The following is a 27,672-nucleotide window of genomic DNA, read 5'->3' as shown; positions in this document are numbered from 1 at the left end:
AGGATTTCCCCAGGCAGGAAACAGCAAGCCTTTGAAGCTGCAAGGCCATTCAATGTTAATCAAGGTGGCCAATTGCAACATTCACACTTGCCTCATGCAGACAAAGAGCTTTCTCCTACCCTGGATGTTATTCCACATGTACGTATATAAACCCCACTTGCCTAGTTTCCAACAGACCTCACACACCTCTGAGGATGCCTGCCATAGATGTGGGCGAAACGTCAGGAGAGAATGCTTCTGGAACATGGCCAGAAAACTCACAGCAACCCAGTGATTCCGGCCATGAAATCCTTCGACGAAGTTATGCTTGAATTAGGCAAATAATGAATCCCCTTCCCCAAAAAAGTATTGACATTATTTGGTATTGAGGCAACAGGGGAGGTGCCTACAAAGGGTTCAAATTATGTGACTGGCCCTTTAAGCCAGTTATTTAGCAGCCTATAGGTCAGTTAAGGAAGCAGAGAACGAATGCTGTAATCTGATTGGTTGGAACTGAAGTTGTACACTTTCTGTCTCCAAGCATGAAGATGAGAGAAATTTCTCCATGTGGGGACTCATGTCCTGATTGGCTGAGGTATGCAAAGGAGGGAAAATATTTGATTGGTCAGCATTCCAGAAGGCAGCAGTGATTGGTTCGGAATGAGTGACCCTATTCCCAGCTGTTGCTTTGCGCCTTCACTTGTTGTCAGGAGGTGGAGCGTGTCAGATAGGCGGTCTTTGCTGTCAGATTTTATTTTATTTTATTTAGGCCTGACGCATTAATCGATTGAAGGCAATTGAAGATTAATCAGTCCCTTCTGCCTGAAAAAGGGGGCATCACCTGCGACACAGAAAGCACTCTCTTTCCGTCACCACAGTTTCGTGGTGTCTGAAAGTTTTACAAAGTTCCCGGCACAAAAATTAAAAAAAATGTTTTATTATCCCAACGTTCTCCAGCGTCATACTGGATGTTTTTCGACAATTTGGTAATTGATTTTATTATTTCTCTTTGGAAGAATAGACAGAGAATCAATAGGGACAAGTCTGGCAGAATAAGCCATTTATCATCTTAATCACAGTCTAATTTTGCTTGACCAGATAGGCAATTTCCATGCAATTTCAAAACTATATCCATACTGGGTTGCTGTGAGTTTTCCGGGCTGTATGGCCATGTTCCAGAAGCATTCTCTTCTGACGTTTCGCCCACATATGTGGCAGGTATCCTCAGAGGTTGTGAGGTCTGTTGGAAACAGGTATATAAATAAACCCCACTTGCCTAGTTTCCAACTGACCTCACAACCTCTGACGATGCCTGCCATAGAAATGGGTGAAAAGACAGAAGAGAATGCTTCTGGAACATGGCCATCCAGCCCGGAAAACTCACAGCAACCTAGTATGGATATAGTTTTGAAATTTCATAGAAATTGCCTATCTGGTCAAGCAAAATTAGACTGTGGTTAAGATAGTAAATGGGTGAGGACTGGTAGATATGTTCAGTATCTCAAAAAAACAGAGTTGACAGGGGAAAGGGGTGCCATTTTTGGATTCAGTAGGTCTAATATACCCAAAAACATGTCTAGCATTTGAAGCAACAAAATATGTGTTAATAATAATAATGTTGGTTATCTCATGTCTCCCAGGTTGGCAGCGACGGGCGCGACCAAGCTGATGAAGCGAGAGTACTTGAAAGTCAACGTCCCACAAACCTGGTGAGTTGTTTCTTCCCAAAACGACAACCTGGAGATTTGGCAAAATTAGTTAAAGCATTAAAAATAAAATAATGAAAGTCGACTGCAGTTTAATAGGCAATCATCTATTTGGTATATATGAAATCTTATCCCAGGAAAATTGAGTTAAAGAAGTAGGACTCTCTGCCATCAGTCTTGAAAAGTAATCAGAGTTGACAGCAGCACAACTTGGAAAAGTTACTATTTTTTGGGACAAGTTTGCCCCTTCTACACTGCCATATAATCCATATTATCAAAGTAGATAATTCCCATTATCTGCTTTGAACTAGATTCTATGATTCTACATTGCCATATAATCCAGTTCAAAGCAGATAATCTGGATTTTATATAGCAGTGTAGAAGGAAGAAATGTCCCTTTGCTTCAAAGGCCCCTTCCACACAGCTGAATAAAACCCCACATTATTTATTTACTACATTTATATCCCACTCTTCTCACCCCGAAGGGGACTCAAAGTGGCTTCTATGTACATACATATATTATATTGTTAGCATAGCACAATATTAGCATTATAGATTACTATTATACTACTATACTGTAATATTATTAGTAATATTACATATAATGTATAATAATTATTATGTTGTATAATTATTAGTTATATTGTATTACATTATAATATTATTATCAATATATGTATATACAATATATTATATTATTATATATTTTATATATATTATTATATATTTTATATAGTACAATTTTATATTGTACTAGCTGTGCCTGGCCACGCGTTGCTGTGGCGAAGTATGGTGGTATGGGAAATAAAGTATTGAGGAATTGGTGGTAGTTAAAGTAAAGGGTAAAGGTTTTCTCCTGACATTAAGTCCAGTTGTGTCCGACTGCATACTGAAGTGGATTATATGGTAGTGTGGAGTCAAGATAATCCAGTTCAAAGCAGATAATATAAGATTATAAATGGGTTATATAGCTGTGTGGAAGGGCCTTGAGTCTACACTGCCATATAATCCAGTTAAAATCAGATAATCTGTATTTTATAGGCAGTGGGGAAGAGGCCTAAGTGAGGCCTAACTCTGCCTGTCCCCTGGGCTGCATGGGTTGCTAGGAGACCAAGTGGGCGGAGCTTAGCCTTTTAACTGGCAGCAATTGGATAAAAACAATTATCCCTCTCCCTCTAATTAGGACTTTATTTTTCTTTTCTTTTTGTTGTATGAACGTAGAGGCATGGATGAGGGGTTGTGCTGCCAAGTTTAGTGTTTCTGGGATGTGTAGTTTTGTTGTTTTGTCCTAGGCCGAAATTTCATTACCCTTTTATATATATAGATATTATAACTGGTATATATGGCAGTGTGGACTCAGATAACCTAGTTCAAAGCAGATATTGTGGGATTTTCTGCCTTGATATTCTGGATTATATGGCTGTGTGAAAGGGCTCTAAAACTGCAACACTCATGATTGCATAGCATTGAGTAAATAAATACAGTTAAAGTGTTGCCAAACTGCATTAATTCTACAGTGTGCATGGCCCATTGTTGTAACCCATGGCACGTATTTGGGTTATAGAATTGAAAGAGACCCTAAAGGCCATCAAGTCCAACCCTTGACTGGTACAGATGGTCATCGAATTAGACTCCCCAAAACCCTGTTGTACAATTTCCTGCCTCCCTCCTTTAAAAACCAGTAAAAGCGGAAGGAGAAAAGGGAACATCTGATATTTCTTAAGGGACTCGTAAGGCATCTGGTATTCTGCAATCATTCCATGCAATCGGTTTTTAAAAAGAGAAGATTCTAGTCCTCAAGATGGACAGTAATTGGCAGAGCATCAGAAGCTAAAGAAAGACTTTTATAAATTTGTCAACAAAACAACTTCAGTGTATGTCACCCCTATGACTGAGAGACCTCTAAGGCCCCATATAATCCAGATTATTTGATATGAACTTGATTATTAGGCAATGTAGATCAGGCCAAGGCAAACTTGCGCCCTCCAGGTGTTTTGGACTTCAACTCCCACAATTCCTAACAGCTGGCAGGCTGTTAGGAATTGTGGGAGTTGAAGTCCAAAACACCTGGAGGGCCCAAGTTTGCACATGCCTGGAATAGATGGTTAACAATCCCTGTATCTTTCTCTTTCCACAGCGAGGACATCATGGATTTCATCCTGGTTCGGGTCCCAGCACCCGTCCCTGGCGCACCCAAGCCTCGCTTCTCGCTCTATCTCTCTGCTCAGCTCCAATATGGAGTGGTCCTGGTTTACATCCGCCAGTGCCAGTACCTTTTCGGTAGGACCTCTTTGGAGCAGCTGTTCCTGGTTTGAAAGTGTTATTTCCTGTTTAACTGTCTGGTAGTTCCTTTGAAAGTAGTTGTAATACTCCAGAAACTTCATTTTTGCGGGTGCCACAAACTATGTTGCATTAATGTGTTGAGACTCTATGAGATATTAATTGAAAAACTAGAGCAAAATGTGCTGCAGGATGTTCCTCCCGCAAAGAAGTTTTTACGATAGAACCAATTAGGAAATAATAAATATACCGTACTTTATTTATATTCCGCTCTGTCTCCCTGAGGGGACTCAGAACAGATTATAGAACACACATACGACACGCATTCAATGCCGTTATACAATTAACAAGGACAGACAATACACAAACAGAGGTAAAGACATTTCTCATCATATTTCTGGCAATTTGGAGGCTGTGCTCGACTTCAGTCATGTGGGTGGGGCGATGTTGTCACTCTATCTTCCATGCCTAGAAGCGTTTCCTTCCATTTATGTCCTTAAAGGTGCCTTTATTACCTTCCCGCTGAAAGTGGTACCTATTTATCTACTCGCATATCTGCTTTTGACCTGCTAGGTGGGCAAGTGAGCTGGGGCTGACAGCGGGTACTCACCCTGACGCGGGCTCGAACTGCTGATGTTTCAATTGGCAGGTTTATCTGCAGATTGTGGTTAGCCTGTTATGCTAAGCCCAGCCCAGGAACAAAAATTGTGTTACATAGCGTAATGGACATATTTTCCTCTAGTCATTTCACCAAAATTTAACTTGATCTGGAGGTGGTTTTAATTTGCTATTACTCTAGTCCATATAGCAATTGTGTAGTTTCTATTTATTGTTGACCACATTTGCATTTCCAGCCGCTAAATTGACCCCGTTTGGATTTCCAGCCCCTAAATTGACCCTATGTGGATTTCCAGCCCCTAAATTGACCCTATGTGGATTTTTCCTTCCTTCTTCTAGAGGAAATTCAGCATATCTTGGAACGGCTTCATCGGACCCAACAACAGATCCGTATTGACATGACAGATCTGGAGCAGTAAGTCTCAATGAGGGGGGATCCAGTTAATTTGACATCTTGACAAATGCCTCTCTTTTGGGGTCTGCGGTATCCAATCCCTTTGTTTATAGTCTCAAGTAGAGCAGACCCATTGAACAATGTAAGCCAACACCGAAGTTAAAAAGGTAAAGGTTTCCCCTGACGTTAAGTCCAGTCATGTCTGACTCTGGGGGTTGGTGCTCATCTCCATTTCTAAGCCGAAGAGCCGGCGTTGTCCGTAGACACCTCCAAGGTCATGTGGCCGGCATGACTGCATGGAGCGCCATTACCTTCCTGCCGGAGCAGTACCTATTGATCTACTCACATTGGCATGTTTTCGAACTGCTAGGTTGGCAGGAGCTGGAGCTAACAGCGGCCACTCTTGCCGCTCCCGGGGTTTGGACCTGGGACCTTTCGGTCTCCGAAGTTAGCTTTTATCAATTCAATGAGTCTGCTGCAAAGTGCCATTTTTCTCACCTTGTTGGCCATTATTGTAGGTAGAAACGTCTCTATGAAACTTTAGTAGGATGCACACCAAGAGATCTTTGGGTACGAAGCAGAGCATTTTCTATAAACAAACATGAGAATGATAAGTTATGGGCTGAGCAAATACCGTTAGATAAATTCTAGTCCTTGCCAAGTACAGCTTCCTGTCTGGCTGAACACGAGTCTTTTGCTTCAAGAAAGAAAAGTTACAAATGCAGACAAACACCTGGCAAGAAACATGCACGTAGAAAACCACACATATAGGATGTAGGACGGAAGCCAATTAGAAGCATGTAAGATAGGGAACAGCAGCCAATTAGTGAACAACATGCAAGTGCTTAAAAATCATACAGGTCCGATCATACAGGTCATTTTGTGGCTTTCATAACTGCTTTTTCTGCTTGCCTTCAGGCCAGGGCTGCTTCTGCCCAACCAGATGGCCATAATGGAAGCCTTGGAAGAAGCCCCCAATCCATTTTTCGGCCTGATGGAGCCCCTGCTTCCCAGCCCCATTGACATCCCACATGTAAGGCTTCCCCCATCTGCACTGTGCCCCATAACAACCTATTCCTATGATGGATGCAGGAAATAGATGGCATCCCACCCTTTTATCCGCCTCTTTCCAGGTCCGCTACATCTTAGAAGCTCCGACTCCAGAGAGAACCCCTCCAGGAGCCTCTCCTTCTCCCCAGCATCGGAGGACAGGTGAGTCGAGAGGCTGCGGGTGCATCTGCACTGCAGAATTAATGCAGTTTGACACCACTTGACCCACTATGGCTCAGTGCAATAGAATCACAGCAACTATAGTTTCACAAAGTCTTTAGCCTTCTCTTCCACAGGGTGCTGGCTAAACTACAACTCCCATGATTCCATAGCATTGAGCCATGGCAGTTCAAGTGGAGCCAAACTGCATCCATTCTACAGAGAAGAATGTGGACATAGCATAGATCACGCTCCCAGCGAGTGGCACAAGTATTTATTTCGCCAAATGTGATGGAAAATTGTTACCCATTTGAGATAAAACTTGGGCCTGGAATATTATCTGGTTTTCTGAATAACCTGGTACCACTGAAAGCTACATTGAAATCTTAATTTGGAAACTTATTTCATTGGAATATCTGCAATAATGCAATAATGTCAACAACCATGGTCCATATACCATTTTTGTTTGCAGTAAAAAAAAAACCAGATAATTGTGGGTAAACATAGATGATTGTGAGAAATTTTCCAACCCACATCTCTGGAGGGCAGCCTCAGCTCTAATCTACATTGAATGTGAGAGGATGCCACTTTGTTCTCTGCTTCAGGCAGCAAAATATCTTGAGACAGCTCTTGATGTGATGCTGATAAGGCACCCATCCAGTTGATGTGGCTTTGGTTGTGGTTCAATCATTAAGTGAGTTAGAAAAAATATATTTTCCCTCTCTTCAGCTATTTTGGGGGCCTTCTTTTAAGCTAAAATACCATATTTACTTGAATCTAATGTGCCATCGAATCTAATGTGCACTTAAAACCCTGGAACCCAAAAAAGTATTTGCTACGGAATGTAATGTGCAGTGACCAAAAGCACACTCTTTGTACTTTATCCAAAAACAAAGGTGCACATTACAGTTGCTGCATATTTAGAGTCCTTTCTCTAAGAACAAAAGTGGACACCAAAGCTTCCCACAAAGGAAAGGAAAACCTTGGGGTGTATCTATGCTGTAGAATGAATCCACTTTAATTGCCTTGGCTCAATGGTATGAAATCATGGGGACTGTAGTTTTACAAGGCCTTGATCCTTCTCTGCCAAAGAGTGCGAATGCCTCAGCAAACTACAGATCCCAGGATTGCATAGCATTAAATTAGAGATGTCCCTCAAATAAGAGTTCTAGGTGCAAATCCTGATGCAGCTTCCCTTTTTGCTTTGGCTCAGCACTAAGATTACTGTATTATGTGAATCTAATGCACACCCTAATTTTGGCGAAGTAATTTAGCCCCCAAATGTGAGCATTAGACTTGAGTAAAAAAGGTGTTATATAGGAACTCTGCAATGAAGCCATGGTGCTCAATACACATCTCTGGCCCCTTTTGCCCCCAAGCCGAGCCGCACATCACCGTCTCCCCGGACGCCATCACGCTCAAGGAGGCTGAGCCCATCGTCTTGCTGACCATCGAGGTGAGTCTTTGGCCAAAACGGAAGCTCAGAAACAGGTCTCCAAGAGGAGCTTTGCCAGACTTCTCTCCATGGGGATTCCTTTATCTCCTTGACTTGCAGGGGGAGCAAGACCTCCCTGAAATCACCGCCCGGGAGATTGACATGTTGGTGGAACAAGAGGGCTTTCAAGTGGTGTTGGGCGAAGAGGACGCCTTCCTATCACCCCGGAGAAGACGTGCCGAAGAAGGTAAGAGACAAGCAAGGCCAAAGGATTAATTAGCATTGCAAAACCAGGTTCACTAATTGTCCTGTTAGGGACCTTTTTATAAAAAACTGAGATCCAGGAACATTTGGTGCCTGCCTGTCATTTGATATCTATAGCAGGGAAGAGAGTGGCGTAGCCTCCTTTCTGTTGAAATTGTCCACATGCTTGTGGATTTCAGTGGCTTCTCTGTGTCGTCTGACATGGTGGTTTCAGAGTGGTCCATTTCTGTGTTCTCAAATAATACACTACCATGTCGGGCAACACAGAGAAGCCATTGAAATCCACAAGCATGTGGACCATTTCAACAGAAAGGAGGTAACCATGAAAATGAACACACTCTAGCTACAATTATTAAAAAACACTAGAATCAGGACAGTAAATAGAGAACAACATTCAGAAAACAGGCGAATTCCAGACAGAAAACAATCGGCCAGCTAACGCCTAACAAAAAATTTCCCCAGGCAGTAAGCAGCCAGTCCTTGAAACTGCAAGGCCATTCAATGCTCATCAAGGTGGCCAATTGCTACATTCACACTTGCCTCAAACAGACGAGTGTTTTTTCTCCCGTCCTGGACATTCCACAGATATATATAAACCCCACTTGCCTAGTTTCCAACAGACCTTACAACTTCTGATGATGCCTGCTATAGATGTCGGCAAAACATCAGGAGAGAATGCTTCTGGAACATGGCCAGATAGCCCAGAAAACTCACAGCAACCCAGTAACCCATTATACAAGGCCATTATTTGATGAAATCTTGACAAAGTAACTTTGTTTACTGTACTCTTTGTTACTTCTGCATTATTCTTGGTATTTATCGGAGAGGAAAACGTAAAATGAACATAGGAATAGAGTTCTTTCTCTCACCCTGGACCTTCCACAGATATATAAACCCTTCTTTCCTAGTTTTTAACAGACCTCACAACCTTTGGGGATGCCTGCCATAGATCCAGGCGAAAGGTCAGGAGAGAATGCTTCTGGAACATGGCCATACAGCCTGGAAAACTCACAGCAACCCAGTGATTCTCGCCATGAAAGCCTTCGACAACACACTGGGACATTTGTATCAAAGTTAGGTCACTTACCAGTACTATATCAACTCTTATATCTGAGATGTATTACCTGTAACTATAAAAGTAAGTTCTTACCTTTAAAAACAACCTTACCAGAACCTTCTACCTATTTTTTTCTCCTGTTTCTTACCATAGGTAAAAGTAAAGGTTTCTCTTGACATTAAGTCTAGTTTTGTCCGACTCGGTGGGGTGGGGTGGGGTGGGGGGGCTCATGTCAATTTCTAAGCCAAAGAGCCGCCGTTGTCCGTAGACACCTCCAAGGTCATGTAGCCGCCATGACTGCATGGAGCACCATTACCTTCCCACCAGAGCAGTACCTATTGATCTACTCACATTTGCATGTTTTTGAACTGCTAGGTTGGCAGAAGCTGGGGCTAACAGCGGGCTCTCACCCTGCTCCACTGCCGACCTTTCGGTCCGCAAGTCCAGCAGTTCAGCGGTTTAATACACTGCGCCACATAAGCTCATATAGAGCACTGTCTCTGCCATAGATGCCAAATAGTCCCACACTTGGAACATATTTAGAACATGTGCTCAATCAAGTGATGCATGGCACCTGGGCCTTTCCTCAGTACTGTTTCTTTGTGCTTGGCATGCTTTGTTTTCTGGTTAATCATTAGACAGGTTTAATTTGGGAAACAGAGAAAGTCCCTTTGCTGTAGAGAAGAGAAAGCCTCATTGCAAGGAAGAGACATCCTTGAATTTAGAGCAGTCATGGGCCAATTTGGGCCCTCCAAGTTGGCCCATGCCTGCTTCAGGAAAAGATAAGACGACAAATAAGAAAGCTTTCCTTAATGAGAGGCTTCTCAGAAGTGCTGCCAAAACTTCCAAGGGCATGGGCAGCTTCCCTCCCCAATTTTTTGCAGCTGTTTTGGTTCTTCTGTTCCCACATCTCTTGTGTCCCTGACCTCCCACTCTCTTTCAGAGTCTGCAGAGAAAGCCAGGCAGCAGGAGCACTTTCTGTCTTTGGAGCTGTCGCCTCCCACGCGGTAAGAAGAATTTTGGAGCTTTCTCTTTCAAGGCTGCTAGATTGTCTTCATAGACACACACATATACACAAACATATTTTTCAGCCATGTAAGTATCCTTCTAGATGTGTTGTGGAAGGCTTTCATGGCCGGAATCGCTGGGTTGTTGTGCATTTTCCGGGCTGTATGGCCATGTTCCAGAAGCATTCTCTCCTGACGTTTTGCCCACATCTGTGGCAGGCATCCTCAGAGGTTGTGAGGTATATTGATGTAATACTGTTTTGCGTTTGTCCCAGTGTAAGGGAGATGGAGCGGGGTATAAATAAAGTATTATTAGTTCGCCCACATCTGTGGCAGGCATTCTCAGAGGTTGTGAGGTATATTAATGTAATACTGTTTTGCTCTTATCCCAGTGTAAGGGAGATGGAGCAGGGTATAAATAAAGTATTATTATTATTATTATTATTATTATTATTATTATTATTACTACAGTAGAATCTCACTTATCCAACATAAATGGGCGGCAGAATGTTGGATAAGCAAATATGTTGGATAACAAGGAGGGATTAAGGAAAAGCCTATTAAACATCAAATTAGGTTATGATTTTACAAATTAAGCACCAAAACTTCATGTTATACAACAAATTTGACAGAAAAAGTAGTTCAATACGCAGTAATGCTGTGTAGTAATTACTGTATTTACGGATTTAGCACCAAAATATCATGATGTATTGAAAACATTGACTACAAAAATGCATTGGATAAACCAGAACATTGTGTTGGATAAGTGAGACTCTACTGTATTATTATTATTATTATTATTTTATGACACAGCAAACAAGATAGATATGCTGGATTTCGTATTACAAAATCACAAGTCGAACACTTCCCAAGTGTCTAGGACTGTGTGATGTATTTTTGGATGATGCGTGCAGATCCCAGTAGGGTGGCCTTTTGCTGTTGGCAGATTGTGATTTTGTCAATGTCTATTGTTTCCAAATGCTGGCTGAGATCTTTTGGCATGGCACCCAGTGTGCCCACCACCACCGGGACCACCTGCACTGGTTTCTGCCAGAGTCTTTGAAGTTCAATCTTGAGGTCCTGATAGCGGCTGAGTTTTTCCTGTTGTTTTTCGTTAATGCGACTGTCACCTGGGATGGCATTATTATTATTATTATTATTATTATTATTATTATTATTATTATTATATATTGGAAAACTAAGCAAGGAAACCACTGACCGCATAGGAAAGCTGATGAAGAAATACAACCTACAAACTGTCTACACACCCACTAAGAAAATCCAAAAAATGCTACATTCAGCAAAGGACAAGAGGGATTTTCTCACCTTTGCAGGAGTCTACCGTACACCATGCAGCTGTGGACAAGTCTACAGAGGGAACACTAAACATAGCAGCAATATCCTTTGCTAAATGTAACATTTGTTGGATCTTCTTGGTGGGTCTGTAGAAAGTTTGTAGGATGTGTTTCTTCCTCAGCTTCCCTATGAGGTCAGTGGTTCCCTTGGTGTATGGCAAGAACACCCTTCCTTTGGGTGGATCTTTGTCTTGACTCTCATGGCTTGTTCTTGGCCTTGCAGCTCTTCTGATGTCTGTGGTGGAGTCTCCGTTGGCCTGTAGAGCCCAGTTTAGGTGGTTTAGTTCACCTTGGAGGAGGAAGTGGGCTTTGCCAATTCTTTCTGCGCGGTCTTCCAGGGTTTTAATTGTGCTTCTTTTTAGACTTGGGTAATGGCTGGAGTTTTTATGTAGGTATCTCTTTGTGTGGCTTAGCGTGTTAAAGCGCTGAGCTGCTGAACTTGCGGACCGAAAGGTCACATGTTCGAATCCGGGGAGCAGAGTGAGCGCCTGCTGTTAGCCCCAGCTCCTGCCAACCTCACACACTTCAACTCCCAAAATTCCTAACAGCCGGCAGGCTGTTTGGAATTGTGGGAGTTGGAGTCCAAAACACCTGGAGGGCCCAAGTTGGCTCATGCCTGCCATCAATACAAAACATTGTTTTGACTTTTCCTCTTTAATATCACAGGATTAAGGAGGGGTCTTCAGCTGCAAAGGACACAGGACTTGTCTTGACAGAGGAGCCCCTGCTTCCAGGAGAAGCCCCTTTGCTGCCTTTGGGTGAGTGGCCTAAACTGACAGTTAGAAGAGGTTTCAGATATGTTCCCTTTCTCCAGAAAAGAAAAGACGCTTCAAGGAAGACTGGCTTAGTATCCGTCCCTACGCTTGATCTGCATACGAACCTGTGTTTATCTTATCTTTGAATTTAGAATTCAGTCCCCCACAAAAGCAGAAAATTGCCCACTTTGCAAAAACTTTGTTTCTTATCTACAAAGATAAATATTGTGAGGTTGGTGTCAGGTCAGGGCTTGAGCCTTGGGTCACTTCTGCTGCCGGAATATCCTGGTGAAGGATACTGGCAGACATAATCTCCCCAAAGTAACTTTTTAGATGTATTTTAGGAATGTTTTTATTGTTTTAATTATATAGGCTGTTACTGTGTTTTGTTTTTGATTTGTTGATTCTTAGACTCAGTCCCCATGTGAACTGCTCCAAGTCCCCTTGGGGAGATGGAGGCGGGTTATAAATAAAGATTATTATTATTATTATTATTATTATTATTATTATTATTATTGACACAACGACATTGTATGACACAGCAAACAAGATAGATACGCTGGATTTTGTATCACAAAATCACAAGTCGAACACTTCCCAAGTGTTTAGGACTGTGTGATGTATTTTCGGATGATGCACGCAAATCCCAGTAGGGTGGCCTTCTGCAGTTGGCAGATTGTAATTTTGTCAATGTCTATTGTTTCCAAATGCCGGCTGAGATCTTTTGGCACAGCACCCAAAGTGCCGATCACCACTGGGACCACCTGTACTGGTTTCTGCCAGAGTCTGTGCAATTTGATCTTGAGGTCCTGATAGCGGCTGAGTTTTTCCTGTTGTTTTTCATCAATCAAACTGTCACCTGCTATGGCGACATCAATGATCCAAATTTTTTTCTTTTCCACAACTTTGAGGTCTGGTGTGTTATGTTCCAGAACTTTGTCAGTCTGGATTCGGAAGTCCCACAGTATCTTTGCGTGTTCATTTTCCTGTTATTATTATTATTGTTGTTGTTGTTATTATTATTATTACAGATAGAGCCCCTCCTTGGGATGGGAGAGGCTGATCCAGGGAGTTACGATCAAGGGAGAAGCTCTTCCTAATTCCTCACACACTCTCCCACCCTGTTCCTTATCACATTCAAAAAATATGGGATGTTTTTTGTGGGATCAGGAGTGTTGTTTTTGTACTGTCCCAAAAACTGTGTCTGTTTCCAATAGAGATGACACCCATCCCAGAAGGACCAAAGATGCCTCCGCCTCCCCCTTCGACCCTCGTCAGCCCCGGGTTGGAGCGTCCGCATCCATCGAGCCCTGAGGTAAGAGAAAAGGAAGATAACACAGATTAAGAGACATAATATTGACCTAGTGCAATGCTCTAAAACAGGCATGGGCAAACTTAGGCCTTCCAGGTGTTTTGGACTAACAGCCAATAGGCTGTTAGGAATTGTGGAAGTTGAAGTCCAAAACACCTGGGGGGCCCAAGTTTGCCCATGCCATTAGAAAAGCCATAAGGATGTGGGTGAACTATAACTCCCATCATTCTGGGTCAATTCCCTATAACACTGTCAGTCATGTTGGGTCTGTGTGCCAAGTTTGATCCAGATCTGTGATGGGTTCACAGTGGATAAGAGTGAACTATAGCTCCCAAAATTCAAGGTTAATTCTCTCAAAGTGCCGTCAGTACTTAAACGTACGTCAGAAAGTGGGGTGAAACCCTTCCCTATGCCATGCAAAGCATATTTATATCTATGACTGGTGTTACACTTAAAACATGTCCCTGTTCTAACTTAAAAACCAATTCAACTTGAGAACAAACCTACAGAACCTATTGTATCTTCTCCGTAACTTGGGGACTGCCTTTACATACATATACTGTATTCACTTTAATTTGATATATTGTATATACTCGAGTATAAGCCTAGTTTTTCAGCCCTTCTCGGCTTATACTCGGGTGAGGGTCCTGGTTGGCTTATATTTGGGTCAGCTTATACTTGAGAATATATGGTACATTTATTATTTTTCTCTATTATTATTGGTATTATTACATTTATTATTTTTCTCTATTATTGTTGCTACTATTACATTTATTTTACTCTATTTTTATTATTAATAATAATCCATTTATTATTTCACTCTGATCTTATTATTATTGTTATTGCATTTATTATTTTACTCTATTTATTACTACATGTATTATTTTCCTGTAATATTTATTATTATTGTTATTGTTATTATTACATGTATTATTTTACTTTATTATTATTAAAAGGATACATAAGCACTTTGACATTGAAGAAGATGAGAATAATGATTTGATCAGAGTTGGACAGTCTTATCTTAAATTTGAGCTTTATGTAAATATTCAAAAACATTTAACCTACTGATGCCTCAATTAATGTAATTTTATTGGGATCTATTTTTATTTCTGAAATTTACCACCCTTGGCTTATACTGGAGTCAATGTTTTCCCAGTTTTTTTGTGGTAAAATTAGGTGCCTCGGCTTATATTCGGGTCGGCTTATACTCAAGTATATACGGTAGATATAGATTTCCATGATCAACTATTCTAACCCTCTTTCTCCTGCCTTGACTGGTCTTCACCTTGTCAGTACATAATACCTGTACAGCCAGCCGATGTTATCAAACAATTTGCAGGCAGCAGCCATCTTGTATTGTCTGTTCTTTCCCTTTTTGTGCCCTGATCCTATTTTGATGACAGAGTTCAGCACCGCGGAGAGCTGAATGTCTTTCAAGACATTTAAGCCTGGCTCTCATTTCCCCGTCTCTCGGCCGCTTTTTCTCCAACCTAAACCTTCCCAGCTCCCTAAATTGCTCCTCATAGGTTTCCAAACTCCTCTGGAGACCTTCCAGCTTGTCAAGGCTCTAGTCCTCACTGATCCACGAACCTCACTGGCTTGAGTTAGAGCACGTCAATCCCAATTTCCTACTGCCTTGCAAGACTGTTATTGCAAGGATAAGACGGCGGGGGGGGGGGGGGGGGGGGGACGGCGGCGGCGGCGGCGGAGTCCTACAACTGCTCTGGACTTGTAGGAGGAAAGGTTATTATCAATATAGCTAACAATAAAATAGTAGCAGTGCTTCTCAACCTGTGAGTCCCCATTTGTTTTGACCTCCAAGAAATTCCAGACAGTTTACCAAATGTTAGGATTTGTGGGAGTTGAAGGCCAAGACATCTGGGGACCCACAGGTTGAGAACCACTATAGTAGTGCATCACAAACTGCTGCTGAACTCCTGGCAAATTCTTTTGGCCTGTAAAGATACAGTTGTCCTAATATACAGAATAAAACAATGGTAACAGACAAATTATAATCCTTACAGGCGCATGAGTTAAACACAAATACAAACTGTTTACAGCATTACATCAAACATTATATTCATTGTATGTTTTTTCAGTAACAAATAAGTCTGTTCAACAAACATGAATATAATGTTTGATGTAATGCTGTAAACAGTTTGTATTTGTGTATTACTCATGCGCCTGTAAGGATTATAATTTGTCTGTTACCATTGTTTTATTCTGTATATTAGTTAGTAATAGGACAACTGTATCTTTACACGTATTATAGATTTCTGTGTACTTTAGTGTAAATTCTTTTGGCCTCCCAGCTTATTCTGCCGGAATATGAACCGTCCCCAACTCGACCCCGTCGCCGGCGAAGGCAGCTCCGCTACCTTGATGACATCACCCAGATTTCCCGGGAAGACTTCCAGGAGCAGATCACCAACACACAGGCCCAGTGCCAGCCCCTGGTAGGTGCCGGGGTTCGCATTTCTGCAAACTGGAAGAATTCCTTTTTGCTAAGTGCAGGAATGCAAGGAGTCTGAAGTCAGAATGAAAAATTGATGCAAAAGGTCTCATTTCCCTCCCTCTCTTCCATGTAAGCTAATTTATGCCCTGTTTCCTTTCTCTTCCTCTGTTTAGGACATGGTTCTGCTGCCAGCCAAGAGGCAGAAAACAGCAGCAGATCTTCTAGGAATGGCAACTTACGGTAAGCCAGCCTCCCTCCCTCCCTCCCTTCCATCCTTCCATCCATCAATTGGATATCCTGATATCCTGTCATGCTGGCTAGGGATTCTGAGAAGGGCCTCCCCAATAAAGCTTGGCTGAAGGTGATGATCATTAGAGGATTTATTTATATTCCTCCTTTTTCCTAAAACCAGGATTTAAGATCCTTATAAATAAGGAGCAATGCAATAGAGATGATGATGATGATGATGATGATGATGATGATGATTCATAATAATTTGAAACAGGCAAAATAAAAGGCATAAACTTCAACTTTAAACAAAATCTAAAACAGAATTATTTCATATCAAAAGAACATTTGATTACCAATGTTAAAAATAGTCTAAAGTATACAAGTAAGAATAATTAAACGTAGTAGAAAAACACTACAGTTCAAACAGCACGCAAAGGGATATGGTGGCATCCTAGAAACTAACTAAGAGAACAAATTATTAGTGGATTTATCTGCTTTTTCAGATGCCACAAAGTCTTATGCTACCAAATTTTCTCTCTCAGGATACATCTAGACCAGGCATGGGCAAACTTGGGCCCTCCAGGTGTGTTGAACTTCAGTTCCAACCATTCCTAACAGCCTACCAGGGGAGTTGAAGTTCAAAATATCAGGAGGGCCGAAGTTTGCCCATGCCCGATCTACACTGTAGAATTAATGCAGTTTGGCACCCCTTTAACTGTCGTAGTTTGGTGAGGCACCGGCCCTGTTTGGGAGAGAAGGCTAAGAACCTGGTAAAATTACAACTCCCAGGATTTCGTAGTATTGAGATGCTCCTCTCCCCCTCCTTTTGGAGATGTCCAGCTTGATCTTTGCTCCCTTTCTTCCTTCTTCCCAGGATGGATGCACCCCACCCTCCAGGGTCTCTGGTCCCAACGGGCCAAACTCCAGCGCATGGATTATGCCCGGAAGAGAGCATTAGAGAAGCAAGCACAGAGAGCGGAGGAGGAGGAGGAAGAGAGGATGCAAAAGGCAGAGGTGCTCAGCGAGTTGGAGGTAAGGAGCTGCTAGACAGCAGCAGCTGGTAGAGCCTGCCTTAAATGGAGGGGAGAATTCAGATGGACTTCTTAGGATTTCAGGACTGAGAATAGCTCCTCTGAGCCATGTCCAAAGGAGCACCCACTGGTGCTTAGAGTCATAGAATCTAGAGTTGGAAGAGACCCTAAGGGCCACCCAGTCCAACCCCATGGAGAAGACACAGTCAAAACCCTCCCAACAGATGGCCATACAGCCTTGGCTTAAAAAGCTCCAGAGAACAAGACTCCACCAGACTTCCAAGCAGCAAATTCCACTGCGAAACAACTCTTGCATTCAGGAAGTTCTTTCTATAGTGTAGGTGGAATCTTTTTTCCTGCACTTTGAATCCATTGCGCCGTTGGGTTCTAGTCTCTAGCATCAAACAAGCCTGGCCCCTTTCTCCTCAATGGAATGTAATTTCAAATTTTCCAACATGGCTCTCAGTTCCCTCTTAGCCTTTACTTCTCCAAGCTCCCTGAGCCACTCCTCATGGGGCTTGTCATTCAGACCTTTGATCATTTGGGTAATAATGACAGCACTGTCTTCAAGAACCCTGGGTCACCACTTGACCAAGATGTCATGGCTTAATTTGCCTAGGAAAAGAGGAAGACCACTCTGCGGGATATTCAAACATCGAGTCCTGTTTCTTATTCTCAGTTGCTTCCTATTTCTGGGTTGGTGTGAGTTTTCCGGGTTGTACAGCCATGTTCCAGAAGCATTCTCTCTTGGCATTTTGCCCCATCTACAGCAGGCATCCTCAGAGGTTGTGAGGTATATTGGAAACTAGGCAAGTGGGGTTTATATATCTGTGGAAAGTCCAGGGTGGGAGAAAGAACTCTTTTCTGTTGTTGTTGCAATTGCCCAGCTTGATTGCCATTGAATAGCCTTGCAGCTTCAAAGCCTGGTTGATTCCTGCCTGGGGAAATCCTTTGTTGGGAGGTGTTAGTTGGTCCTGATTGTTTCCTGTCTGGAATTCCCCTGTTTTCAGAGTGTTGTTCTTTATTTACTGTCCTGATTTTAGAGATTTTTTCAATACTTGTAGCCAGATTTTGTTCATTTTCATTGTTTCATCCTTTCTGTTGAAGTGGTCCACATTCTTGTGGATTTCAATACTTCTCTGTGTTGTCTTGATATAGCGGTTGTTAAAATCAGCCAGGCTTTGATGCTGCAAGGCTTTTCACTGCTAATCAAGGAGATTAATTGCAACATTCACACTTGCCTCCAACAGACTAGAGTTTTTTTCTCCCACCTTGGACATTATTCCACAGATATATAAACCCCACTTGCCTAGTTACCAACAGAACTCACAACTTCTGACGATGCCTGCCATAGATGTGGGCAAAATGTCAGAAGAGAATGCTTCTGAAACATGGCCAGACAGCCTGGAAAACTCACAGCAACCCAGCGATTCTGGCCATGAAAGCCTTTGGCAACACATTCTTGCTATTTCTGCTTGTTATAGGGGCTTCGGGCAGCAGAAGAGGTGAGCGTGCCCCCCATGGCCTCCTCAGGTGAGTATATGGCATGGCCTCTTCCATGAGGCTGAGATACTTCATTCACATGCATGCTCACCTTTTCCCAATCAACAAAGATAGAAAGGAGGGTAGGTGGTCTTCAATGCCCATTTTCATTTATTCCAACGGTTCCAATTCCTCCTCTGTCTTCCCCCTTTATCACCTGCATTTACAATACCCTTATTTCTCTCTTCTTCTCCCGCTTGTTTTAGTTCCAATTTGGAAATGTAGTTTGCATTCAGTTAATTTTGGGAGGCCGGGGGGGGGGGGGGGAAGCAGCAGAAATTTGCCCTGTGGATTCATAAGGTAAGGTAAGGGTTTCCCCTGACGTTAAGTGGCCGGCATGACTGCATGGAGCGCCTCTGCTATTTTGTGTATTCTTTATTAATAACTTTTGCCATCTTGACCACATTCTGATGGGACTTCAATTTGCTTTTCTTGAAAGCCTGTATGCGCTATTTCTAGGGGTCTCAAACATGAAACCATAAGTGAAGGCATATTCACGGCTGGTTTTAGACAAATGATTGGAAAGATTTTTCCTTTGGGGTGGAATGGGGACCAGGAAGGACCTTGGACATCCCTAAAAGTGGCCCATATTGTCATACACCTTGTTTGGATATTCAGGAAGGATATACATTCCTCTATAGCATTGTGATTTGAGTGTTGGATTGTGACTCTGGAGACCAGGGTTCGAATCCCATTGGGTGACCTTGGGCAAGTCACACGCTCTCAGCCTCAGAGGAACACAACGGGCAGATCCCGCCCAGAAAACCCCACGATAGCTTCACCTTAGGCTCACCCTCAACGGGAAACAATGTGAAGGCATACAACAACATAGGAACTAATTTTTTTCCCTTTTTTCACAAGGCTAAGAGATTTTTGGTGACAAGATTGAAATGTAGAAATATTTTTTATATAATCTTTTTGCAGAAATTTCTCTCGAGACGACCGGAGAAGAACAGCGTCCGAGCCTGGTGATCGCTGAAGAAAGGTAAAGGTTCCCTTTCCTTCCTGCCTTCCTTCCTTTCCCTCCCTCCTTCCCTCACCTTCTCCCCTCTCATCTTCCTTCCTTCCTTCCTTCCTTCCTTCCTTCCTTCCTTCCTTCCTTCCTTCCTTCCTTCCTTCCTTCCTTCCTTCCTTCCTGGAAAGAAGTGACAAGTGGAGTGCCCTAAGCAGGGTTCTGTCCTGGGCCCGGTTCTCTTCAACATCTTTATTAATGACTTGGATGAAGGGCTAGAAGGCATGATCATCAAGTTTGCAGACGGGACCAAATGGGGAGGGAGAGTCAATGCTCCAGAAGACAGGAGTAGAATTAAAATGATCTTAACAAATTGGAGAGATGATTGGCCAAAATTAACACAATGAACCTCAACAGGGACAAATGCTCCACTTAGGGAGAAAAAATGAAATGCAAAGATACAGAATGGGGGACGCCTGGCTTGACAGTAGGACATGTGGAAAAGATCTTGGTGTCCTCCTGGGGAGGAAAGTGAGCATGGGCCAACAGTGTCATGCGGTAGCTTAAAAAGCCAATGTGATTTTGGCCTGCATTAATAGGAGTCTATTGTCTAGATACAGGCAAGTCACACTACCCCTGTATTCTATTCTGCCTTAGTCAGTAAGGGTAAAGGTAAAGGTTTACCCTGACGTTAAGTCCAGTCATGTCTGACTCTGGGGGTTGGTGCTCATCTCCATTTCTAAGCCGAAGAGCCGGCGTTGTCCGTAGACACCTCCAGGTCATGTGGCTGGCATGACTGCATGGAGTGCCGTTACCTTCCCGCCGGAGCAGTACCTGTTGATCTACTCACATTGGCATGTTTTCGAACTGCTAGGTTGGCAGGAGCTGGAGCTAACAGCGGGCACTCACTCCGCTCCTGGGATTTAAACCTGGGACCTTTCGGTCTGCAAGTTCAGCAGTTCAGTGCTTTAACACACTTCGCCACCGGGGCTGCTTGTTGGCCTTGGTCAGACCACACTGGAATTACACTGTGTCCAATTCTGGGCACCTCAATTGAAGGGAGATATTGACAAGCTGGAATGTGTCCAGAGGAGGGCAACTCAAATGATCAAGGGTCTGGAGAACAAGCTCTATAAGGAGTGACTGAAAGAGCTGGGCATGTTTAGCCTGCAGAAGAGAAAACTGAGAGGAGACATGAGGAGGGTCATGGATCAAGATGTGAGGGGAAGTCCTAGGGAGGAAGGGAGCAGGTTTGATTTCTACTCCCCTGGAGACTAGGACACATTGGAACAATGGGTTCCAATGACAGGAAAGGAGATTCCACCTGAACCTTAGGAAGAACTTCCTCGCTGTCGGAGAGAGCTGTTCAGCAGTGGAACTCTCTGCCCCGGAGTGTGGTGGAGGCTCCTTCTTTGGAGGCTTTTAAGCAAAGGCTGGATGACCATCTGTCAGGGTGCTTGGAATGTGATTTTCTTGCTTCTTGGCAGAATGGGCTTGGACTGGATGGCCCATGAGGTCTCTTCCAACTCTAGGATTCTAGTATTCTTTCCTTTTCATTTCCTTCCTGCTTTCCTCTCTCCCTCTTTCCCCCCATTTTTGCATGAATATGGCCTTTTAGGACCAAGCAGAACTGAGAAGGCCACATGCTTTTAGGGAAGTTCTGGGAGATTCCGAGACTTGCTTCCATCTTTTCAGGATCCCTTTCGAGGAGCCGGAGGAAGCGGCGCTGGCGCTTGCCGTTGTGCCAGAGCTCCCCGAAACCAGCTTTGAGCTGCCTTTAGACATGGACCTGATCAGCTTGGACTATGTTCGCAGGTAGAGCTCAAACACAAAGCCCTTTCCTTAGATCCGTCACCCTGGAGGAAAGAACATCCTGCTCCACGTCAGAAAGCCGATAAAGCCCTGAAATTGGCCACATTTTTCTATGGTCGGCTTTGCAAAAGGAATGGAAAAAAATAAAGAGTTTGGGGGATATCTTGATGCCTTCTTCAGTGATCATTTTGGCCAGAGACTGATGGCTCTGAGGCAGGCAGTTCTTCAGAGTTGTAGACTGCAACTCTCAGCATTCCATGCCATTGGCTACAATTGTTGGGAATTGTAGATTCCGAACTGTTGAATCAGTGGGATAATATGTGTTCAATCATCAGTGAATCAGTGGGGCTACTTCAGTTGGGGCTTCCAATAGAGATGACGCCTTGATGGCCTTGTTTATTGAATAAAGCGTTTGGGAAGAACTGCTGTCTATAGACACCTTCTCTTGTTGCAGGTTAATTTCCTCTAAGCTAGAACAGGTTGGAGAGGTAGAGTTCAGCCACCTGGTGCCCCTGACCATTTCCCGGCTTGTGGTCAGCCGTTTCTTCTACCTGTGCCTTGGTAGGTGCTCTTTCTCATGCCTTGTTATTATATACCACTTAGAGCAAGGATGGGAATCATTGAACACCAGCTCCCATTATCTTTCAACATTGGCTATTTTTAAAGTGATACAAAATGCCATACAAAAACATCCGAAAGGCCATGTCCCTCACTCCTGGCCCTAAAGATAACAGAAAAAGTGGAAAGAAAGAAAATGATAATTCAATTTAATACAAGAGCATAGAGTTGACCCTTGGTATCTGGCAGGGCCGGTTGTTTCTACGAGGCCGCTGACGCGGCCGCCTCGGGCGCTGGCCGCTAGGGGCGCTGTCGAGGCGTCGACAGCGACCCGTAGCGCCACCGACGCCTCCGGTGTTGGCGCGGGGCTTCAATCCCCGCGCCCACGCCAAACCGCGACAAGCAGATAGGCCATTTTGCCCTTAGTCTACAAACTAAGGGCAAAATGGCCTATCTGTGCTGTGCGCATGCGCACAGCCAGAGAAGCCATTTTGCCCTTAGTTTGTAGACTAAGGGCAAAATGGCCTATCTGTGCTGTGCGCACGCGCACAGCACAGCTAGGCCATTTGGGCCTTACTTCCTGGTCGCGGCCGCCGATCGCCCGGGCGATCGGCGGCCGCGACCAGGAAGTAAGGCCCAAATGGGCTATCTGCGCTGTGCGCACGGGCACAGCGCAGATAGCCCATTTGGCCCTTCCTGGTCGCGGCCGCCGGCCGGCCGGGCAATCGGCAGCCGCGACCAGGAAGTAAGGCCCGAATGGCATGATAGGCCATTTTTGCCAGATAGGCCATTTTTGCCCTTAGTTTGTTGACTAAGGGCAAAATGGCCTAGCTGTGCTGTGCGCACGCGCACAGCACAGCTAGGCCATTTGGGCCTTACTTCCTGGTCGCGGCCAGGGCACGCTGGGCGGGGGGCGGGGCCAACTCTGGCCCCGCCCCCCGCACTATTCGCCCTGGCCCCGCCTCCCACACAGCGTGGGAGGCGGGGCCAGGGCACGCTGGGCGGGGCCAGGGCGTGGGAGGCGGGGCCGGTGGCGGGGGCGCTTTTTAGCACCCCCGCTTAACATTTAAAAATATCTCCGGCCGGCCCTGGTATCTGGTGGGATTTAATTCCAGTGACTCTCGTGAGTAGCAGAATCTGTGGATGGCTCAGTCCCATTCTATTCTTGGGAGTGATCCTGGACTCATCCTTGAGCCTGGAACCCCAGGTTTTGGTGGTGGTCAGAAGAGCTTTTGCACAATTAAAACTTGTGCGCCAGTTGCGCCCAAACCTTGAGAAGTGAGACTTGGTCACAGTAGTCCATGCTCTGGTTACATCTCAAATAGACTACTGCAATGCGCTCTAACATGGGGTTGCCTTTGAAGACTGCTTAGAAGCTTCAAATGGTCCAATGAGTAGCAGCCAGATTGCTCACTAAAAACATGGCTTTGGGGTCAGGCTTTTGGTCAATTTTTTTTCAGTGTCAGGAGCAACCAGAGTTGCTTCTGGAGAGAATTGGCTGTCTGCAAGGACGTTGCCCAGGGGACGCCAGATGTTTTGATGTTTTACCATCCTTGTGGGAGGCTTCTCTCATGTCCCCACATGGAGCTGGAGCTGATAGAGGGAGCTCATCCGCGCTCTCCCCGGGTGAGATTCAAACCTGGCAGCCTTCAGGTCAGCAACCCAACCTTCAAGTCACAAGTCTTTTATCCCCTAGGCCACCGGAGGCTCCTTTTGGTCAATAATGGGAGCAGTGCAATAATAGACTATAAATTAATTTAATGACAACCCAGACTAGCCCTGGAATATGACCTGGATTATGCGATTTTAATTCTTGTTTTAATGTTATGTCTTAATTGGTTGGTTTTAATGTTTTTATTTATTCATTGATGTATGTGTACATGTGGCATTGAATTGTTGCCTTTATAAGGCCGCCTTTAGTCCCCTTCGGGGTTAATAAAGGCAAGATTCAAGTATGATAAATAAATAAATAAATATACTAGTAAAATAGAACCCCTTATATAAAATGGCAAAATCAACTTTTGTGTGGAGTTATAAAAAAACTGCAAGAAAAGAGATCCCACCTAAACATTAGGAAGAACTTCCTGATGATAAGAAGTGTTCAGCAGTGGAATATTTTGCCTCTGAGTTTGGTGGAGTCTCCTTCTTTAAAGGTTTGTAACCATAGGCTGGAGGGCCTTCCATCAGGAGGGTGTGTATTGTGTCTTTCTACCTGGAGAAGGTTAGATTAGGTGGCATTGGGGTCCTTTCCAAATTTCTGATTCTATAATAATCCTTGACAATGATGACGGAGTCTCCTTCTCACTTAAGTAGAGGCTGGATGGTTATCTATTGGGAGGGATTTGATGGAGCCTTCCTACCTATCAGAATGGGGTTGAACTGAATGGCCCTTGGAGGTCTCTTACAACTCCATGATTTTGGTCTAAACAAGGAAATTCTTTAGCTGTTGTACGACCGAAGAGCCCCGGCTTGTCTCTCCTGCCCATATGCTCTCCTTTATTCCCCAGTTCTCGCTGCAACGCAACAAGTGCGCCTGGAGCAAGCAGAACCGTACGGACGGATCTATATCCGCCCAGGGCCTCGCCTCCATCGCCGCTAGCAGGGCCCACCTCACGTCTTTACAGGTGTCATCTGGGAGTTCTGCCGGCCGTGGAACTGAGAAGACGGGGAAAAGGTCCTGCCCAACCAACAAAAGGCAGTTCTGTTCCAAATGGTATGGGTTTTAAGAGAGAAACATTGGTTGACCCCAGTTTTTAAGAAGTGCTAATTTTCATGAAATTGATTGAATAAAGGAGTTTTGTTTTAAATGCCCTTATTGATGGATAAGAAATGAGTTTCCCATGAAAAACGTGAAAGGACCGAAGAGCAGTACTGTTGGAGTTGACCAAACACCCAATTTCGTTATCACCAATTGGTCAGTTGCTGTAAAAACACTATCCAGGAGACCAAGAGCAGATAGACTGTTGTGACTTGGAAGCCACTGGGGACCCTGACCTCCTTATCTAATCACACCTGAAAGCTATCCAGATTTAATCTCAGTAGTTTGGCCAATGCAGTGTAATGCTTTTGAGTGTTGGACTAGGAGACTAGAGCTCAGAGTCCACGTTCACTTTGGGCAAGCCACACTCCCAGCCTCATAGAAAGACAATGGCGAAACCCCTGTGAACCAATCCTTTCAGTAAAACACAGGTATGGGATTAATTTTTGGATTGATGGGAGTTGGGAATGAATTCATAGGCTCATATAACACACACGGCTATGGGCACAGAATGCTAGGACCTCCAATCCCTTTGGAGAGCCAGCATAAATCCCATTCCAGGTTAGACAAACATTTGCAATGCTATTGAGACTCCTGTAGAATTTGGGTTTTTTTATAAAATCAAAATTCTCACTGTGATTAAGTGGCAGATTCTGGTAATTGGAAGTCCCAAATCGTTTTCCCACGTTTTGGTTTTTATGGTGTTTCAGTCCCCTCAAAGCCCTCCAGTAGGTTGAGTTAGTCAGGTGGGTTCTGTGTACCAAGTTTGGATCAGATCCATCATCAGAGGAGGTCACAGCTTCCCTGGTTGTGAGTGAACCACAACTCCCAGAAAGGATTGCCAGTTTTCCCCAAACCCCTCCAGTAATCAAATTTTGGCATATCAGGTATGTGTGCCAAGTTTTGTCCAGATCCATCAGTGTTTGGCTCCCAGTGCTCTCTGGATGTAGGTGAACTATAACTCCCTCAAATCAAGGTGAAATTTCTCCAAAGATCTCCAGTATTTTTTGCTGGTTATGGGGAGATCTGTGTGCTCATTGATTGCAGGTGTACAATACATCCCAGTACCTACAACTCCCAAATGTCAATGCCAATTCCCCCAAAATCCCTCCAGTATGTTCTGTTGGTCATGGGGGTTCTGTGTGCCGGGTCCATTGTCAGTGGGTGTCTCTGTGCTATCTCCTGATACAGGGTGAATGACAACGTTCTTCCTGTTGTCAGTCTCCCAAACCTCTCTAGTATGTTCAGTTGCTGATCAATTCCTGTTTGCTGTGCTCAAAAGGAAAGGTTGGAAAGGGTTAAGAGAGAGGCAGTGGGTGGGGTTATATAAATTCCACACCAATGGCAAGAGTAAGAAACACTGGGAGGTGCCTTTGGTGAAGGAAACACATAACATCTAGGATGAAATTATCCCTGAATGAAAGCCTTCACTTGGGTCGTGGGCAGTATGGAGTTTGTGGAAGACATTGGCAGGGCTCTTGGATGTGTTCATGGTGCTCGCTATAACTTGCAATGCCATTTGGAGGGAGAGCCTTTGGTATTTGCTGCATAGTGGGAGTTATAGCTCTTTGTGGAAGCAGGGGCTTGTCTGTTTAAGTGGACACCCCAGACACATACACATTTTCACTTTTATTATGTGTATATGTGGGTGGGTGAGTGGATGGATGGATAGATAGATAAAAGTGTTGTTACTTCTGAGACTGGATCTCCCATCTTGTGAAAGCATCACTGACGTGTAAAAACAACCATGCCTCCTGTTCAAGTGCAACATATGTTTTTTTTAATTATAGAAGGTACACAATATATTTTAGTCTTTTGTTCCAAAAGAATTAGTAAACCTACCATACCTCCAAGTTAAAAACCGGACATTGCTAAGCCATCCAGTTGAGGCAAGGGATCGTTATTTTATTCCAAAACCCACGGCAGCAGGAAGACCGCTTGCAAAAATAAACCCTCTCATGGACTCTCCAAACAAACGAGGAACTTTGGCAAACAAAACTCTCTTTATCTCCTGATCCCGCATGCGAATGCGGAGGAGAGAAGGGTAGCTCTGAGAAAACAGTTTCCCAACAAAAAGGCCAAAACCACCGCCTCTTTTGGCAACCCAGAAAAAAAGGGAAAGGGAAGAGGCTTATCGGGAAGGAAGACCACGAAGCAGGACGGAGAGACCTCATATCGCAGACCAGCGAGCCTTTTGGTGGAACATGCGGTTAGATCAATTGCTTTATAGCATCCATTAATGGATATATCTGCATCCAGGTTAAAGGGAAACTAATGCTGGCAGAGTCAAGGAGCATAACAAGATTTTCAGCTCTTTGGCCTCGAGATCAAACAGAACCTGAATACGACTCATCTCCCTGTCTTATTGTAAAGGGAGAAATCTAAACTAGAGGATATATTTCCTGCTAGTAGGAAGAGGACATGGACCACACATTAACCCCAATGTCAGCTTATCTTGTGATTCTGACTATTTTTTTTTTGAGGGGAGGCAAGTGAGCAAGGTCATTTTAAGGAAATGGATCGGCTGAGATCCCCAAGGCACCACATCATGACTATAAGCTCAAATGTGGCCAAATAGAGGAATAAACAGCCAACCGTCTGCTTGTTTTTAAATGCATAGCCCATTGTGATCAATCTAGTTGCAGGTCAGGCATAAAACTGGCACAGTAAGCATGGCATCCCTTGATAAAATGAACGTTACACCATAGTTGCCTTCTCACGGACTACTGCGGCATGGAGGGTCAATTCATTCAGAGCTCCACAGATCAGCTTGGAAACACTGATGGCACCTTCACAGCGGAGGCCTACTAGTCAGGAAGGTTATTATCAAAATAGAAAAAAAGGCAGAGACCTGACAAAGTGGTTGAGAGAAACACTGACAAACCGAGCCGCTGTTGACACCATGCTGGGCCTAAGGTCATGTGAAAAGTCTAGGAAGACAACAGGCAAGAAACAGAAC

At 43.9% G+C, this 27,672-nt stretch overlaps 2 protein-coding genes across 2 annotated transcripts; both read left to right on the top strand.

Moving 5' to 3' along the window:
- Positions 1–221: 221 nt before the first annotated feature.
- On the top strand, positions 222–19,753 carry LOC103280456 (meiotic recombination protein REC8 homolog). The gene is made up of 16 exons (XM_062984404.1): positions 222–965; positions 1,620–1,688; positions 3,823–3,965; positions 4,923–4,998; positions 5,896–6,010; positions 6,111–6,189; positions 7,566–7,642; positions 7,742–7,868; positions 9,886–9,949; positions 11,971–12,062; positions 13,277–13,374; positions 15,687–15,830; positions 16,003–16,069; positions 16,935–17,092; positions 18,576–18,624; positions 19,558–19,753. Exons 1-16 carry the CDS (start codon positions 910–912, stop codon positions 19,620–19,622), a joined length of 1,479 nt encoding a protein of 492 aa, XP_062840474.1. The 5' UTR covers positions 222–909; the 3' UTR covers positions 19,623–19,753.
- A 369-nt stretch (positions 19,754–20,122) lies between these two features.
- Positions 20,123–24,762, top strand: LOC134292373 (meiotic recombination protein REC8 homolog). Its single transcript, XM_062957061.1, has 4 exons — positions 20,123–20,143; positions 21,204–21,400; positions 21,852–21,958; positions 24,463–24,762. The coding sequence occupies exons 1-4, from the start codon at positions 20,123–20,125 to the stop codon at positions 24,552–24,554; spliced, it is 417 nt and encodes a 138-aa protein (XP_062813131.1). The 3' UTR covers positions 24,555–24,762.
- Positions 24,763–27,672: the final 2,910 nt, after the last annotated feature.

Source organism: Anolis carolinensis, chromosome 6 (assembly GCF_035594765.1).
Source record: "Anolis carolinensis isolate JA03-04 chromosome 6, rAnoCar3.1.pri, whole genome shotgun sequence".
NCBI lineage: Eukaryota > Metazoa > Chordata > Lepidosauria > Squamata > Dactyloidae > Anolis > Anolis carolinensis.
The sequence above is the reverse complement of the archived record's forward strand: the minus strand, read 5'-3'. Positions and strand labels throughout refer to the sequence as shown.